At 38.1% G+C, this 20,175-nt stretch overlaps 1 protein-coding gene across 1 annotated transcript; it reads left to right on the plus strand.

Annotated features, from left to right (window-relative positions):
- Positions 1-332: 332 nt before the first annotated feature.
- LOC141782037 (uncharacterized) lies at positions 333-20,159 on the plus strand. The gene is made up of 19 exons (XM_074658048.1): positions 333-368; positions 760-853; positions 3,071-3,215; positions 3,924-4,024; positions 5,214-5,287; positions 6,576-6,746; positions 6,874-7,067; positions 8,102-8,220; positions 8,562-8,662; positions 9,424-9,570; positions 10,235-10,392; positions 11,056-11,189; positions 11,789-11,919; positions 13,263-13,427; positions 13,572-13,780; positions 14,152-14,285; positions 14,918-15,032; positions 16,252-18,852; positions 19,978-20,159. Exons 1-19 carry the CDS (start codon positions 333-335, stop codon positions 20,132-20,134), a joined length of 4,986 nt encoding a protein of 1,661 aa, XP_074514149.1. The 3' UTR covers positions 20,135-20,159.
- The last annotated feature ends 16 nt before the right edge of the window (positions 20,160-20,175 follow it).

The following is a 20,175-nucleotide window of genomic DNA, read 5'->3' on the forward strand; positions in this document are numbered from 1 at the left end:
CAACGTGATTGGTCAATACTAAAACCAAAACGCTTCCGAAGCCCAAATCTTGTCCTGTTGCCTACAGTTTCTGTGAATGAGGAATCTGTTTATAGAGATCCCTTTTTTTCTGGGCTGCCTGGATCAGAAAACATGTGATTCAACAAGCCATTCAGATTTGTCTCCCCTTCTTATGTCAGGTTCATTAGAATATATCATATGTCAAAATCGCCGCTGACAGTAACTGACAGTTAATCAATATCGCGCTCTCTATGTAAAAGACAGTGACATCGCTCATAGTATTTCTGGACAGTTTTTCGTGCTCCATTCGTCAGAGTTTGCTCGGTTGCGGTATGTTAGGAAGAGATATGAGAACTACCTTTGCAAAGGTGCACCGTATTTTTCTCGCAAGCCAACCAGAGCAGACTGGGCTTTCTCAGGAGGGGGTCTTAAAGAGCGTGGGCGCTAAAATGGAGCATTTCAGACAGAGGATGAATACAGGTATATTCAGAACATTGAACATTTGAACATTAAAGCATGTAAACACGTTCTAGTAGAAACCCAAAATACAAGTATGACCCCGGAAATGAGCCTGATATGTCGTCTTTAAGAAGGATTGTGGGTAATAAATCACATAAATAACAACACCTTTACAGACCATCTTTAAAGAATATTGAATCATGGATCACTCAAAATGTACAGTATATATATTCAATATCATTTTGGAAATGAACTCTTCACAATCTGATTAATACTGTTTTATGATATCTTGTGTTATAGCTATGGTCCCTGACTCTGATCATCTGGCCTGTGATCATCTTCATGATCATCGCTGTGACCCGCAAACAGTTTCCTCCAGTAATAAAAGAAACATGTAAGTGTAAAACTGCAAAGAAAACCAGTGCTTTGATCTAGGTTCATGTTTTGTTAGTGACGTGTGTTTCAATAGCCCTTTATCACAAAGTCTTTCTGTTACATAATCAATCGCAAACAAGATGACACTGTAAAAGCAAAATAAACTGCGAGCAAACAGAATAAAGCTTTCAATAACGACTGGAAATCCTTGTTAGCCTCTAAGCTGCCCTGGCACTACCGAAGTATTATATCTTTATATCTATATCTACAATGAGTATTACAGTAAATATCTTTTGGCTGCCATCTGCCATTAAATTAATCTGACGGTATCTTAGACTAACTAATCTGAAACTGGCAAACCAAAGGGAAAGTTGAACACAATATTGACTTGTCATGGCCCTGCAGGGTGTTTGTTTGGCATCTCAAAGGATGGCAGCTAAACACTCGGACATTGCAGTTTCGCAATCAAAGTAAACGAGCGGAAAGTTCAACCGAAACATGAGAAGTCCTTCAGATCTGGGCCCATCCCCGCACTGTTGACACAGTGTTTGTATTCCCTTTATATTTTTTAGACAAAGTTGACTGAGAGCACATTTATTCATCTGCAATAAATGCGGGTTAAGGCGCTTAAGCAGGGCGTGTTATATACGTATTTCTACCTTTGTGTCGCCATCTACGATGGCAGATGAGGTTGGTTGTAAAGGGAGGGACAGAAATTGCAACCCGTTGGTTTGGATAAACATACCACACGCCTTTCACCTACCTATTTGATAATAGCATCAGCATCATTTTAAGAGAACTATATCCTCCAATGCACCTGTCAGTATGTGTGTATATTTTTTACATTATATACAGCATCATTAAAATTGACAACATAATAACGACCATCTTACTTAGTTCTGGCATTAACTGTAACCAGTTAACCCTCCCACTTTTGTCTGGTCGGTCTTTTTTGATAGACAAGAATCTGTGGATGCAGGATTCACATGTAACTTAATAACCCCAGTGTACTATATCTGAACAATAGGACCTCTCCTCTCCTGTAAAGTGCTGTTAATTCAGGTTGTTGGTTTTGTGTTGGACCGCACCCAAAACAGGACTGAATGACCAGCAGTAGCCTTGAAACAGATAATGTTGCAAATTACGAACACACAGAACTAGTTTGTGCTATTAAGACGTTCCTTGTGATTATTACAGAAATGTACGATAACTATAAGATGGGCCTGGTTGTATTTGGAGGCATGTAAAGTGAAAGCTAATGATGAACTAATGACAAACAGACGTCTCTGACTACATACATGCTGAAAATCAAACATTTTTACTGTTTTAATTTAGCTATTTTCCAAAGTAAAAGTCCCTAGAAGTGTTTGATTAAACTTTTTCCCATGGTCCAGTGTTAAAAAGGTTAACAAAAATCACAATAAATCGTAATATCGAATCGCAATACTACTGTAAATCAAGTATCATGATAGTATAGACCCAGCCCTACTGTTTTCTCTCTAGATATGTAAACTGTTCATTAATATCTGTGTGAGTGGAGGTGTTAACCTTGAGGTCTAATGTAATTCAATTCTTCAGTTAGTTTATATGCCGTTTCAACATTATGAAACCTAATTTCAGGTTTCATAATGTCTTCCATGAATGCCATTGCTAAGCTTAGTCAAACGCTGTTTGCTAGGCTATTATTCTCTTTCAGTGCAATGTGTTGTGTCACATTGCATTATGAGATAATAATAATAATGAATACCAGAGCGGTACTGAACCATGCAGTCCAGTCTAGTCGCAGCGGCTCGACTGACACTTGATCTTCAAATTTCTTTTTCTTTGGCCTGAATTTAAGCAATAGCTGAGGTTGTTTTCATTCATTGGCAGCGATACAGACAAATGGAAATGAGCTCAGGCTCCTGATCTTGTGGTCAGAGTTATCCCTACAAGGCAACAACTTGTCAAACAGAAATGAATAACAAATTGGGCCAATTCATTAAAAGCATTTTGAGCCAAAATACAGCACTCAAAAAGTTAAACCATCCACAACAGAATGCAACCTTTCAGTGTATTTCTGATGCATGGGTTTCCTTTTCAAGCTCTCCGTAACATTGTTGCTGAAGAGTATACAGTATTTATGATGTGTCTACTCCCTGCATATAGTTAATGATATGACATTGACTCAAGTAGTTTTAGAATTTTGTTTGCCAAATCAACGGTCAAACCAACTTTGTCATCTTGTCTCCTCCAGGTTTTGTGGGACCCAGAAACCTGCCAAGCGCAGGCTTCTTCCCTTTCCTGCAGACCCTCATGTGCAACACAGACAGCAACTGTAACAACAAATCACTTTCGGTGGACCCGGCAGCATTAAAGTCAACTAACAGAGGGGGTACAAGGTACCTCCATTCAGCAGTACATATTGTATATGATCTATTATCTGACCTATACTGCAGAAACACTAAAAATGTATTGAAGTTGTCAGTATCACTGCATCTATACTGCTGCATAAAACGTCCACGTGTTAAACATACTGAATGTCTTTAGTGGCTCTATTGGTGTCCTATGATTAGTGTACATTGAGTCACAAAGGAGGGACACGTCCCAGCTTGGCAGCATCACGAGATGATTAGTGAGTGTGATCATGGAAATGTACCAACAACAGACAACGCTCTGTGGAGGATGAGAAGTCAAAAAGCTGAAGTAGACGACTGATATCTTATTTCTTTTAAAACAAATCTGTCAACACAAGTTGCATAATCTCCAAAAAATGATAATAAAGGGAACAATGGGCACCTTTATTTTTTTTTTTAAACCTGTATACATTGCGTTAACTAGTTCCGTTTGTTGAAATGGCTTAGAAATGCTTTCTCTACTTTTGTTATCCAAGCTGTTGCGCTGTCACGGAAATATAAATTCCAAACTCAGGAATGAAGGTGGCTGGTAGAAAACCTGTTTGTGTCACCCTCAACCTACTGATGAATTGTGTTTTGCTGTACAGCTCAGTTACACTCTATGGAAAATACCCTTGAAAACAGACTTCTATTTTTAAATCACATTCATTTGACTGGGCATCTTTTAATTTCCTCTTTGACTCTGTGTGACAGGTTAAACCTGCTGCTTCAACCGGCAGATTTGAACTTTAATGTCTCCAAGAACTACAGAAAGGATTCTGATGCACTGATTGAGGCCTTGAGCAGCATTTTGGGTATGTTATTCTCAATCACAGACCCTTCTTTCTATGTACAATGACAAAATCACATTTTCATGTTTTCACTTTATGGCACAGACAATCGTCTGATGATATTTTGTAGCTGAGACCTATTTAGGTAGATAGACTAGCCACACTCTGTGCTTTGGGAAGAATATATACATTTCTAGAAGATTAGCCTAAATGTTATGAAACAAACGCAAATCTTATTGAACTTTTTAAAGGAATAGTTTGACATTTTTGGAAATACACTTATTCACTTTCTTGCTGAGAGTTAGATGAGAAGATCGATATCTATCTGTTCAATATGAAGCTGGAGCCGAGAGACAAATAACTTAGCATAAAGACTAGAAACAGTTAGCCTTTGGTTAGCCACTTGATTTTATTTATTTATTCTACCTTGGAAACAAAGTGAAGCTAGCTGTTTCCCTCTACCACCAGTCTTTGTGCTAAGCTAAGCTAACTGTTTCCTGTTAACTCCATATTTAACGGGCAGATACGAGAGGGGTTATAATATTTACTTCTATTCAGTGGTGGAGGAAGTATTCAGATCCTTTACTTCAGTAAAAGTACTAATACCACACTGTACCAAACATCGACATTATTACTAATACATTATAATTATTGGCATTATTAAAAGGAAAAGCAGCAAATCCGCATATCTGAGAAGCTGAAACTATGAAATGTTTCAGGTATTTTTGCATGAGAATGATAAATGACTAATCAACTAATTGATTAATCGATTTGTAGTTTAAGCTCAAATTGTGTACACTTCTGAGTAGTTTAATATTTTAAAAAATTCTTATTATATTTTAAAAGTTCTTCATATGTTTTTTATATTAAATCTTCATTTGTAAAGTAACTAAAGCTGTTAAAAATAAATAAAGTGGAGTAAAAACACAACTTTTCTCTCTAAAATGCAGTAGAGTAGAAGTAGAAAGTAGCATTAAATGGAAATACCCAATTTCAAAGTAAATGTACTTAGTTACATTCCTCCACTGCTTCTAATTCTGCGAGAACGCAAATAAACATATTTTCTAAAATGTTGAACTATTACTTTAAAAACCACACTTTTCTGAAATTGTTCCTAAAAAAATGGACTTTGTTTCCTCCCCTTCTCATGTTTGCATTATAAGGTGACTGATATCAGGCACTACGTTTTTAACAGTGTGTTCTTGTGTTAAAGGTCCATTTCATCAACAAGGGTCTAATAATGTCTCTCACATGAACCCCATGAATACCACTCTTCTGGGAGATCAGGTTGGTATTAATATAATGGGAGCAACATAACAGCTGAGAATAAAGAACAGCGTGTTTACTGAATCAAGTTAATCACAGTATTAAAAACTTGTTTGGTCTCTTCTGTAAAGGTCATTGTTAACAAGATGAGGCCTTATTCTCTGACAAAAACGGGCTTATAGGAATGCCTAAAGGGTTTATTTGAAATACCTATTTCTCTTTGTTCTATTTCCTCTGCAGTAGGACATTATGTTCGAGCAGAATGGAGAACGGGTTATAGTAGCAGTAGCCAATGAAGATTCTGAAAGTAGTACAGTTTAATTAAATGTAATCCCTCCAGTATTCAAGCCACTCATTAAAGCATTCTGAAATGACAACACCAACAGCGATAAGTGATAAAATAAAATAAAAGCAGTATTTTAAACTAATAATTTGCCATATATACTATTTACAAAGTGAATAATGGCATCACTATTGTATATGGTAGATTGCATTGGTAACACTTTATAATAATCGTCATTAATAAATGGTAAATTCATATTTTATTGAATATAATTTATTGTATTTTACTGTTAACAAACAATAATTAATAATGTTTACTAATTATTAGCAATGCTATAATTTACATTATTTAAACAGTTTATTGTTGCACACATACTATTTTGTATATTATATTAAGAATTTGTTAATGATTACCAAATGATTTGTAAACATTGAGAAATCATTTGTAAAACAGCTATAAACATTACATAGATAGATATTTTTTAACATTTAATGGTTGTGTTATGTTAATGGTTAATAATTACTTTGTAAAGCATCTATACACATTATTTACAGTAGATAATTAGTTAATACCTTGTCAATTGTTTTCTGGTCCATCTATCTATGTAATATTTATAGATGTTTTAAAAACAATTTCTTAAAGGTTTAAAATGATTTGGTAATCATTAACAAATATTTAATATAGTATATAAAATGTTATAATGTGTTCAGCAATAAACTGTCAATAAATATTTTTAATGTAATCAGAATTAATGTAATCATCTCTTATCAGCTATGAAACAATATAGAATTTATTATTTACATTATTAATTATGATTTAATTGTTTCTTAACAGTAAAATAACTATTAACAATTATTTAATTAGCTATCAATTTACCATTCATTAATGATGGTTTTTATGAAGTGTTACCGTAAACAATGTGATTTGAAGGTACAATCAATATTTGTGTTCTTTTAATCTAATAATATTGTATGAATTTACCTTTTGAATGAATACCTTCATTTAACTGTAATCATGTGAATCCAGGAGTCCTTGAACAAACTGCTGGAGTCAATGAACATGCTGAAGAGAGCCATCTGCACCATGACGCTTTCCACGATGAACACAACGTCACACAACCCGCTCTCCTACGCTGTGGTCACTTTCTGCAGGTCCAACAACACTGTGTTTGAAGTCTCGCTCAACACACTCAACCAGGTGTGTGTTCGTCTGCATGCATGTGTCAGCTTGTTGTTTTCAGGACAGTGTCTTATAATTCTGTTTTATGTGAAAAAAAAGTATATAAGTTAGTTTTGTTGACTCTGAAATGACCTCTGGTTGACAGTTACTGACGGAGCTGATGGTGACAAAACCAAATGAGACGATGACGGTGGCCGCGGCCGCGGTGATGGTGTTCGATAAGCTGCAAAATCACACCTCACTGTGGGAAAGCCTTCTAGCTATTCCTCAGCTCCTCTCCTCCGGTTCTTTTGACCAAGTGCTGGCCAGTGCAGAGGTTCTTCTCACCAACGTACAGGGGTAATGTACTTTCAATGTTGGAGCGATTCAAAATGAATGAAGGGCAGCTGTATGAAGGTGTTTATTTATTTAGTAAGTTTAAAAAAATATATGACTGGAATGGATGAAGTATGCTGTTATGTGGTAGGGCTGGGAGATATGGCCAAAATCTTCTATCACAATATAGGACATTTCATATCTCAATAATGATATACATCACAATATAGCATGTTTTCTGGTAATTCAATAAATAAATAGTCTATATGAAATAACCACATTTTAAAACCTATTTTTGTAAACTCCTGTGTGAATTAAATACTTAAAATTATTTTCTCATGTTAAGAACTTGAGTGCAAAATGAACATAACAGTTTTAAGTGAAATTATAAAGAAAAAATAAATAGATATAGGCCTAGCCTATATTGCGATAGAAATTATATAGGAAATATACAGTATATATGATAGACATTTTTATATCGTTTCGACGATATATATCATGATATTACCCAGCCCTGTGCTGCGTCATACTGAATATTTAATAAAGGCCACAGCACTTTGTCTATCAGTGTTATGGTGAAGTTCCCAGTTAGCATGGCTCCTTTAAACAGTTTATAAATTTTGTTTTTGCTTCATATTTTATTAGTTCACAATTTCTGGAATGAATTCTTGATTTTCCTAATGAAGAATTTCAAGTGAATATGTGAGGTGAACCACCTGACTTTAAAGAACTGCAAGACAAAAGTTTAAGCTTCATATCATACCATTTATATTTGTGAAACACGAACATTACTGGCTGTTTTGGCATAAATAGAAACCAGTTTAGAAATACTGAGATGTGGTACAATACAATTGAACCTTAGTGACTTCTATTTAGAAATACTCTGTTGGTATTGGCTTTCAAACACTCGGTCCAGCCTTGTTTGCTTCGCACAATATCTGAGACTTTATTTAGGGTTTAGAACAGCAGAGTGTGTGTTTGTCTAATCATTCGCTCTGTCAAGTGATTGCTGCAGGTTCTGTCTTGTTTTGAACGCTAAATATTGTTTGTCTCTCCAGTGCTATGAATGTCATCCAGAACAATTTCCCTGAAGTCGGTGCCTCACTTTCCACGGTGCATCCATTCCTTGCTGGAGGTATCAACATGATCCGCTACGCCCAAAAATGGCCTGGCAGAGGTAACTTACCACCAGCTGTACTGAACATACCACGTCAGCCACAAATTATGAGGGTGTTTTTTTAATTAAATGGCTTTAATATATGTATATTAGGTTTATTTTGTTTTATAAATATGCAGGTATATAAACCACTGGCTACTTGATATATCATTATGTCACAGTGAGATTTCTTAAAAAGCCGTATCACAATGAAGGAAGGAAGTCTTGTTGTTTTAGGGAAGCCACAATGCAAACGCAATTCACCTTTGCTATGATAACACCAGAGGAATGTTGTCAGTCAAGTTTTGTGCGGATACGCAATTACGGTGTAACGTCTAACCTCGTGACTTGATTCTGCTCAGGTGTGTCTATCACCCTCGGAGATGTTGTCACGTTGCAGAATGACTCACTAAGTGAGATGGTGAAACGTGTTCTACAAGAGGTCAAAATACCCCTGGACAAGGTACGTGTTGACCAAGAAACCACATTTGAAACAGGAAAGTCAAGTTGAACTCACAGTTATGAGTTAAGAATATTAGAATAGATCAACATTTTGGAATTTGCTCTTATTCCCTTTCTTGCCGAGAGTTATAGGAGAAGAGCGATACCACTCTCATGCTTGGTGTAAAGACTGGAATCAAAGGGAAACAGCTAGCCTGGCTCTGTTTAACAAACCCCTCCTGCCCATCTTTTTTGTACCTTTGCACAGAGCCAGGCTAAGTTAGCTGCTTACCCCTGTTTCCAGTCTTAATGCTAAGCTAAGCCAACCATCTCCTTGCTGTAGCTTCATATTTAAAGGACCAATATGAGAGTGTTATCTGCAAGAGCACACATATTCTATTTGTGTATTTCCCAAAACTATTCATTTTAATGCAACGCTCTTTTTCTACTGTTTGTTATTTATACTATTCTTGCATTTATATTTAACACACTTTATTGATCCCACTTCTCAGCGTTTTGTATTTACACTGTGGTTATATATTGAATGTGTTTGATGCACATATTTCTTTTTTTTATTATTTATTTATATTTATCTACATACTGTATATTGTGTTATATATTGTAGCATTATGTACATCATTTTCATGTTACATACTCCTTTATTTCTATTTTTCTTATATTTCTTTATATACAAGAGCAGCTGTAATGTCCCATTTTCCCCCTGGGGATCAATAACGTATTTCTGATTATATTTACTGTAATTCTCTTCCTCTCTCTGTCTAGGCTATCGGCCTGACGTTTGACAGAGACATGGTGCTTTCACACTTGTGTGAGAACAGCAGTAACCCATTGTGGTTAACAGCAGCGTGCAGTACAGGCACCGTGAACACGCTTCTGGGCTTTATCAGCCCTGATAAGGTGGCAAAGCAGGTAGGTTAGAATGATCTGAATGTTATCATCATCAAGAAGAGAGAGAAACGCCGACATCAGAAATGAGTCAGCCTTTTGATGGCATTTATCTTCTCACTGTTCTCGTGTTACTTGTCTGTGTTCTTCTGTCTTTACTCTTAATTTGCATTCTCAAGTGCCACCCTCACTTCTAATTAGATTCACAGAGTACCAAATAATGAGTCTACGGCCTCAAGAAAGCTGTTGGCCGTAGCAACGAGCAACTGTGACTCACAGGTTGCACCTGGGGAACAGAAGCCTCAAAGTCATCCAATTAGCCCTGCCACTATGGTACACGTGTTTTGATGAGATAATTCCCAATCAGAAGCTGTTAGCTAACTCTGTCATCACGAGGTGTACTCGCCAGCCGGACATTAATTAGCAATCTAATGCTGCTAATCAGAATCAGGTTTATTGCCAAGTACGTTTTAACAAACTATGAATTTGCCTTGGTATTTTGGTGCATGACCATAAACATAGTAAGAGAAAATTAAAGATAGAAACTAACAGTCAAGAAACATAAAACAATTACAATAAAAATATGAATATGTATTGTTTAGAGACAGACAGAGAGAAACAGGAGTAGTGCAGAAAAAGACTGACTTCTTGTCTAGCTAAAATGTTATGCTACCTATATTATTCCCAGATTCTCCTGGTATGGAGTGAGCGTGTTGCGCCACATGATGTGTCCTTCGCCAAAGGACTGCTGCACAGCCTGATGGGAGGTCCCTCCCCAGGAGGACAGGGAGGCACCAGGAACCGGCGTAGCGTAGAAACACAACCACAAAACATCGAGGAGGAGCTGTAAGTACAGTACCGTACATTGCCAGTAAGACATTTAGCCAATCCCTCAGAGGCTACCCATTTTTTTTTAATGCTTCAAAAACTATAAAGCAAATTGGATTGAAGTAAGTGGATGGGCTTTCTCAATGTCACACAAATATCCAGACAAGTAGAAGGAGTTTTTAAGAAATATTTATTAACAGGCAGGATTTTATTTTTGTTCAGAAACAGCAAATTTGACTAAAAATACAAATACAAAAATTCCTTATAGTATTCTTTTGCATCACCTAATCAAAGTAAAGATTTATATACTATTGTACATGGAAGAATCAATTACTTTTTTAATTATTTGGGAAATATATTTTATAGATTTCGGGTTGTTGAAAGCCATTTTTATACCGATCCTTTGTTGTAAATTTGTCCTAACCCATTCAACTTTTCTTGTTTAATACATTATACTGAGAAAGAGCAAAGTGGAAACCACCATGTGTTGCCTCTTACCTCTGTGTCTTTCTCATTGTCTGCTTTCTGCACCTCTGAAGTTAGCCAAACATTTTTTTAAATTTAAAATTACCGTAAAATTGCTCACATCGGGCTAAATAACAGAGACCTCAGAAAGTCTAGTGTCCACGGTAACGTGAACAGTTTGTACTTTTTCCTGAGTCTGGCCTTGTGCTTTGGCAGGTTTTTGGGGGTCGGCAAAGTGGTGATGGAGATTATACAAACTGTGCCGGAGCTGGATATGGTTGTCGATGCCTTCCTCAAAACTGGCTTTCAGTTCATGCAGTCAGCAACACTGGGCCTGGATACTGTAGAAGGTAAGACTACAAAACCTCCTGCTCACAGTGAAATATATTACATTTTCAACACCATTAAAAGGAGCTCTGCTATTCCTACTGGTTTAACTGAACTAAGATATGCGCAGTAAACATGAGCTTTTGGTGTCAGCCCTTAACAATGAAAGAGCAGAGAGACTAAATCTAAAAGTTAACATATTCCCAGGACATTTTGTGCTCAGTGTGGTATGACTTGCTGTTTTTTTGTCACATGCATCCAGAGTCACTATTGTTCTCTCTACCTGGATGTACTGTGTAACCCAGAGGTGAATGGAACAGGTTGACACCCTTTCTCAGGGGACAGATGTTGAACCAAAGTAGGACTAGAGGAGTTACCATGCAGGAAATGGATACACCCACACAAGAAGGAAAATTCCTAACACTTAATTAAAACAACAACCCTCTGGGATGTATTGCACAACAGAAATTGCGTGATAAGTGGGTGACTTAACAGTGTCCAAAGGTGGATTTCTTTTTGAAATTGTGTTTAAAACGTACTTCTGTTTTATAGCATATCACTGACTGTAGTCAACTGATCTAATTGTTGTATATTTGTTGCCTGTACTCTCCCTGGTTTGCAGAAATGATGGAAAATTTCCTGAAAGATGCCAATCAAATCCAAATGACGTATCTATCGTTGATGACAAACCAGTCTGCAGCAAGCGTTTGTATTAGTCGTATCCTGGACAGTGTGATGGGAATTCTACCAAAGGTATGCTCGTAGTATTTTAACTGATCATACTGTACGCCGTTGGCTATTAATCTCTTAAAAAAACAATTTTTTTATTTTAGAACCTTGATCTTATTTTTATAGTTTCAGGCATCGTAGTTTATAACAGCTTAGTCACCGGTGTCATTGCTAAGATGTGTGGAGTCAGTAAGACAGAGTGCACGTTTTGGCAACCACACAAGCAATCAGACTGGTTTGAAGACAGGTTGAGGCAGTTTCCAACCTGTAGTACTTTCCCATAGTTGTGTATCCACTCATATTTAAAGTGTGATTCATAGACACTGGCCTTAAGTTTCACTTCCAAATAAGTGTATTATCTATTCAAAATGATGATCTTATGTAATTGGGTTAAACCGGGCTTGGTTAAAGGTCTGTCTGATGTCTAACCGCTACTGAACGCTGACTGTAAAGTTCTAGCTGCCAGTATTGCAGCAGTGCAGGGGCGATTCTAGGATCAGAACTTTAGAGCAGCTCAGCTGCTAATGATAACGTGACGTGTAAAGTCGAGGGTGTAAGTTTCGTTTCAACATTGGGGGGAATTTTTAAGCGCCAATTTCTGCCTTTTCTGCATCAAGTTATGGTGGAAATGTATTTTTGTCTTGAGGTCAGAGGTCAATAGACTCCTTTGAAAATTGCCATGCCAGTTTTCCCACACCAAAATTTTGCCTAACTTTGGAGCGTTATTTAGCCTCCGTCCCGAACTAACATGACAGGATACCAATGTATTCCTTAGGTTTTCTAGTTTCATATGATACCAATATATTCACTCTAGCTTTACGACTGAGCCCGCTACAGCCTCTTAAAGACAGCAATGTCGGCTGGGATAGCCGTCTCAGAGGGTTTTGTAATTATTTTTTAGGGGTGCTGAGATGAAATTTGGGTGTAATTGAGCACCCCTAAAAAGAGTTTATAATCACCAATGCCACAGCGACATTTCTCAGCAATGAAATTAGTATTTAAATTGTTATCTTAAATAAGAAAAGAGGGCTAAAACTGCACAAACAAGACCCAGGTTGCAGAAAAACAACAAAATTTGACTTTAGACTGTAGTTTGCTTAATTGCATGTTATTTTTTCAAGGACATGTTGAGCAACCAAGCATTGCTCAGACAGCTTTAGTATGAAACTATGTGCAAGAAGTCTAAGATGACTTACTGAACACCTGTCTGCCATAATTTATTTCATCACGATCCGCCGACAGCTCTCTGTCATATGTAACACCTTGACTTCAGGGGATGATATGTTTTAGGTTTTTGATAAAAGTATGGAAAACAATTCAGGTAGCAAACACTTATCAGTTACTGCTTTTTGTCTCTGTTTCACTAGGTTATGTCAACTCAGTCTTTAACATGCAAGGATCTCTTGGGTCCCTTTGAGTGGCTCTTAAACACAGAGAGCATAAAGATCGAGGTGTTGAGGTCAGCTATCTGTCAGAACAGCTCTGCTCTACAGGAAGCGCTACTGATGGACTGGTTGCCATTGATTCAGAAGGTAACAATTACTTAACTACATTTGAAGAGTTATGGTTAATGAGTTTTCCTCCAACTTTATGCGACACTCTTTACTTTTCTTTATTGTTTTGGGAGTATTTTGTGTCGTAACAAATTTCTTTTTCTTCATTTTTTGTTTCCACAGGGACAAGACTTGTACATTGCCCTCACAGGCCAAGGAAACTACAACCTGACACTTCCCATGATTCTCTCTGAGTGGCACAAGCTGTACAATAAAAGTATGCAGTTCGGGATGCGTTCGAACAGACTGGCTGCACAGTTGTCTGGAGAATACTGGATAAACTGGATGGTAGACAACAGCACTCAAGATGTTCCTGGGATTCTTCAACAAAGGTCTCGAGGAAGTGTTGATTATATACCTGCAGGGTTTCATTCCAGAGCGCTACCGTGCTCTCCGTATCTGCTTTTGATTTGAACAGATGATTGAAAATATGACCTAAAATATTGCTAATTTGTAATTAACAGTCGTATAATTTAAAATTCACATAATGTCTTTAACTTAAAAGATTTAAGGCCCCACTAACATTATTTTCCAGTGAAGACATTTGATTTAAGTCAGACAAAGCTGTGCAAATGGCCCACTTCAGTTAATTAAGTGGAAAGAAAAAAAAGATATGTGTTAGATAATGAGCACAATGTCTCATTTCATGCCGTCAGATATCATTTCACTGTCTCAAAAGTGTTGTGCTTTGCTTTGCTTGCAGTGTTTTCTTGTTCATGGTGAATGTTGGAGAAAACATTGAGAAGAGTCAACTGTGGCCCGAGGTAAAGGATTATTTCCACATGCTTTACTGGATTCTGAACTACAGGCCCGATGTCACAACTCAGCCAGCAAACTGTGAGAACAATTTCTTCTTTTCTTAGCTGTCAAATGCATACATCAAGGCGATTCCAGGGTGCAAATGAAGCTTAAAAGAGTTTTCAATCATCAGATTCAGAATTTTATATTATTATCAAAATATAATTCAATTAAGAAGCAAAATATAAAGATGAATAAACATATTGTTCCATGTGCCATGGTGTATTTAATTAGCATGCAGTAGTGTTTTCCCTTGTTAGCTTGTCAGCGTTGTCATCACCCACACAAAAGGGTTTTCTATTCTTTATTTTTTTAAGAAACCTTTTGTCTGTGAAATTTCTCTGTAAACTAAAAAAATCTATTGAAATTATAAATTGTGAATTTATATATTTTTATATTATTATATATAAATCATGACCTACAACAAGAAATGGCAAATTGAGTTTTATCGGTGCTTTTTTCCTATATATGGCCCTTTGCACATTAATCAATAGAGGATGTCACTGGGTCGCTACAGTGAAGCTCAATGAAACATGTGCAGCGTGATACAACACTTATATACAAAGTGCCAAAAACAAGTTTACCCACAACCAAGTAATGATTTATTTAACATAGTAGAATAAACACAACCAATTCATGTATGTATTTAATACGTTTACCTCCCACTTTAGGTTCCATTGACATCAACTACTTATCCATTCATTGCAATACTGGTTTGAAATGGCCCCAGTTTGTTCAAGCAATGACTCAGGCTCTGATGTCACCAAGCCAAGACGTCCTGATGAAGTAAGTGCTTGTACTTGTTAGTTTTAATAAATTATATAATGTCTTTTTGAACATGGAGACGATGCATGTATTACTGTATATGCTCTGGAACTGAATTTTCTGTTCTGTTATTGACTTTCTTTTGTTGATAGGATGTTGTCTCATTAAAACAACTATGTAGGATGATATGATGATATATAATGATGAGAAGATCGATACCACTCTCTTATCTGATAGAGCTCCAACGATTAATCCATTAGTGTTCAATTGTTAAATTAATCGCCAACTATTTTGATAATTGATTAATCAGTTTGAGTCATTTTCTTAAGAAAAAAAAGACAACATTTTCTGATTCCAGCTTCTTGAATGTGAATATGTTCTGGCTTCTTTACTCCTCTATGACAGTAAATTGAATATCTTTTGAGTTGTGGACAAACAAGACATTTGAGGAGAAGATGTCATCTTGGGCTTTGGAAAACACTGATCGACATTTTTCACCATTTTCCGACATTTTATAGACCAAACAACTAATCTATTAATCGAGAAAATAATCAACAGATCAATCGACAATGAAAATAATCGTTAGCTGCAGCCCTAATCTGTTATACTTGAAGCTATAGGCAGCAGCTGGTCACCTTAACTTAGCATCTTCTAGCTAGCAGCTTTAAAGCAATGTATGGGACCGTTTCTTGGTTGTCTGGCAACCTGACGGTGAAGACAAAACTCAAGGAAGTAACTGAGCCTGGCCAAGAAATAGGTCCGCACATAATCCCCAATAACACCACAAGTTATCATTATTACACTTCAGCTTCTGACAGATTAAACAAATGGGATTAGTGAGTTTTCGAGGTAGTGGATCGAGCCAGGCTAGCTGTTTCCCCATATTTCCAGTGTTTGTGCTGAGCTAAGCTAAATAACTGCTGGCTCCAGCTTGATACTGAGACAGATATGAGAGTGATATCAAATTCTCATCTAACAAATAAAAAACTTGTGTATTTACCAAAATGTCAAACTACTCCTTTAATTAAATGATCAACATGAACTGATTGCTTTTGTCAGTGATATGTAATATGATTAAACAGGCTGCTTCTTTGCACAAACGAGGAATTCAACATAGCACAGACAGAGTTGTAACACCAGAAGAAGTATTATTTATTGTTGTGACTGTTTTACCCACATTACTCAAAGCGATTTAGAAAATTCTGACATGTTGTCTTCCACTGTTCTCTTTTCTCTGTAGTTGTCTCAAAGGAACCGTGAATCTGTTGCAGAATGCGTATGGTGACGTCTATAGAAATCTGGTCGGAACATATTTGAAACAAGAAATCCAAGGTGGCGATGCGCTCTCTGCCTACCTGATAAACCTGATGAAAAACCTGGATGGCTTTATCAACACAATCACCATGCTTCCTGACCAAAGCAATGTCACAATTCCCCTCATCGGTAACCTGTTACAGTCCACAGGTCTGAGACCACTGCTGCCTCTGCTCCTCAGTGACGGCCCCCTCAATGCCTCTGCACTGCTCGATGTTGCCTCGAAGCTTGGCCGGCTCAACCAGCACATATTTTCCTTCAATGAGACAGACCCAACGATGCCTGAACTGGAACGGTTGATAATGCTATTTCTCTCCTTGGAGGGTAACCTCACCATGTCTCTTTCCCACATCATGGGAAACACTGAGCTTACCTACTCAGACTACTTCCACCCTGACTATGTGGCCCGTCTCAGACAAGCCATCGAGCCTTTCACCAACCAGACCTCAGCAGGCTTTGTAGAAACCATCCTCAGTGCCATGGAGCTACTAAAGAAGATGTTGGATGCACCAAACGGTGACCCAACTAACATCATTCTTGAGTACACACGCCAGCTTCAAGAATTCCTGAAGTCTCTTTATAGACTGCAGAAAATCCAACATCAAGGCCAGCTTAGCCCAGCACAAGTCACAGACCTCCACTCGCTTTCCAAGGACTTTCTCGACCTTCTCACCCAAGAGGGCCTTCAGAACCTGACTCAGGCTGGACCAGATGCTGCCCAGAACATTGTCGCGCAGAAACTTGTAGCGTTCCTACCACCTGAGGTCCGACAGGAAGCTGCTCGCTTTCTCCAGGATTTCAAAGCTCTGCAGTATCAGATAGCTAAATGTGCAGCAGGCCAAAACTGTTTGGCTGGAATCTCAGAAATCTTCACTTTCCTGAATCAGATATCAGAGCTGATGCTCTCAGCCAACGGTAATGTCACCATCACATTAGCTGCAACCAACCTGGTTCTGGAGGGACGGGAATATGAGGAGATCACATCCTTGTTCTTCCCACTCCTCCTGTCTTCTAATGATGCTTCCTATGTGGAATCATTCAAACAGACTCTCCACTTCATCAGATTGATCATGGCTACACCAAATATTACTGTGTCGGACGTCCAGAATGCTCTGCAGCAGTCAAACCTAACCCTCAGGGAGCTGAACAACATTGCCGCACTAGCTGGAGCTGCCAACATTAACGACCTGATTGGAAATATAATGCAGATTATCAATGCTCGCCAGTGTTTCGAACCGCAGCATAACCCGATGGTGACAACCCAGTGTGTTATGGGATTGATAAGCGGTGTCAGCAGTTTCCTGACACACCTACCTGCTTTCCGTAATGAGACAGCCATCCTTTCCCTCATACCGTTAATCATCAATAACACTATCAGCGATGGCGTCCAAGTTGACTTCAGCTCCAATCCTAACTTGGCTCTCGCACACATCCTGAACAGAACCCTGGCCAATATCAAGATGAGCTTCCAGCTGAACCACATGTACACTCCAGAGATCATGAAGGAAATCAGAGTGGTAGAGGGTCTGATACGACTGGTCGCCAACACGGACCCATTTGACAATTTGAACACCAGCTTGCTGATGAACTCGGGGTATGCTCAGAAAATATATCTGGAGATTGTGGAATGGTACTTGAAAAGGCTGGAAAATATCACGAGCACAAGCTCGGCCTCAGAGTTCCTCGCTCCCTTTTACTACTCCACACAAATGCAAGTGACATCACAGCTGGCATACAGCGAATTTTCTTTGTTTATCAGTAAGCAGGTCGAGTCCCTGATAAACAGCCTCCAGTACCCAATAGATGGTGCAGGGGTGAGACAAATTGGCCTGACAACGGTTGAGATTCTTCGGCGTCAATTCGATCTCATCATTTCTGAAGTAGAGGCTCAGAATAACTTCCCAGGATCTCCGCCGCTGTGCAACACAACCGCTCTGCATGTCATTAAGCTCCAAGTGAAGCTTTACCTCGATACAATAGAGATGTGGATGAAACAACCCAATGTCCTGCCTGTCCTCAGTAGCCTGCTACAATGGGGAAACCCCTCCATAAATGTCTCCACCCCTGTGACAGACATCCAGCACCTTCTGGGGACGATGGTTAATGTTCTCAGTGCCGATCAACAGGCCTACCTCTCCATCATTAGCAATATCACCAAGTCCCTGAGCGAAGCCCTAATGGTGGCAGAGCAACCAGGCGGCCCACAGAGTGACCACTTCTTAGCCGCTATCTTGGAAGCCGTCCAAAAAGCTATGCAGGTCGTGACTGCAGCCACAGGCCCGCTGCCGCTCTCTGTACAGCAGAACATCCTGGAAATTGTGCAGGACTCAGTTAAACTCGCCGTCCATCCAGACATAAGTTTTGCCTCATCACGTAACATCTCCCTCCTCATCCTCAAGAGGGTTGAGAGCGTCATCCAACAGACACTACCAGAAATCGCTGAATACCTGCTTCCTGCTCTCAAAGTAGCAACCACATATTTTCAGAGCATCTCCGCAGGCGGTGGACCAAACGTCTGGAATCAATTGTGAGTGATGCTGCTATTTTTCCTAAAACTTCATTGGGCTAAATGACCACGTTGCTGTAATTTTATGTTGTGCAGTAGAGAAAGGCTTCAAAGTTAACAAATGTGGATACAAATTAGATGTGGCATAGAAAAAAACAATATTGAATTCATAATATTAATCAGACAAAATAGTTTAAAATATGCTACCCAGTGATGGGAGAAGTACCCAGATCTTTTACTTAAGTAAAAGTCCAAATACCACAGTTAAAAATACTCAATTGCAAATAAAAGTCTTCAATTCAGAATGTTACTTAGGTAAAAGTACTGAAGTATTATAAGCAATTAAAGTATCAAAAGTAAATGTAGTTATGAGGCAGAAAAGCTCCTTTTAAAGTGTTAAATTCATATAAAATATTGTATTATTCTACCTCTATCACTAACACAAACATTTAATGTTGTAGTTCTTCAATTTAGATACTTTATATGCTACTGGGTAGATTAGTAGTAGATTACTGCATCATATCACAAAAGCATATATGTTTTTATGTAAAAAGTAACTAGTAGCTAAAGTGTCAAATAAATATAGTGGAGTAAAAAGTACAATATTTTCCTCTGCGATGTAGTGGAGTAGAAGTATAAAGTTACAGACAATTGAAATACTCAAGTAAAGTACACGTAAATCGAAATTGTACTTGAGTAAATGTACTTGGTTACATTCCACCACTGATGCTACCATCACTGTAAAGTCACTATACACCACCAGATACTGTACCTTTGATGCAACATTTTAGTAGTAGCTTATAAATAGTACGGTAAATACAGTAAATGTGGCACATGCTAATATTCTGAAGGAGCACTGGCGGGAGCAGCATATTTGTTTGGGTCTTGAGTTCAAATATCAAAAATATTTCTCCAGAATCCCAGACTCCACCTTTAATGGAAGTGAATTCATCTTGCATGTCAGAAAAATAGTCCCTCAGTGGATACAAATAGTTAACAACCGCTGGTTCAGATTGATAATTGAAAACAAACAGAAAGATGGAGCGCATGCAGTCCTGCAATCCTTTGATAAAATGCAATGAGACATGATGACCTTTTGATGAGACATGTTCAGATGTGAACTATTGATGTGCTTTGTTTCTTCAGGATCCTGGATGAGATGAATGCAATCCAGAGCTTCCTGCCTCCAAACAGCTCAGCCCAGGCATACGTCTCCGTCCTCATTAACATCACTCACTTCATCTTGGAATCTGGCCAAGGCAAGTCAGCTTCTCCGTGTCACTGTAGGTGGACAAGTTGTTGAATCGTGATGAACTCTGATGGAGTGGAGGTCGCATTGTTCAC

This window comes from Sebastes fasciatus, chromosome 14 (genome assembly GCF_043250625.1).
Source record: "Sebastes fasciatus isolate fSebFas1 chromosome 14, fSebFas1.pri, whole genome shotgun sequence".
Classification (NCBI taxonomy): Eukaryota; Metazoa; Chordata; class Actinopteri; order Perciformes; family Sebastidae; genus Sebastes; species Sebastes fasciatus.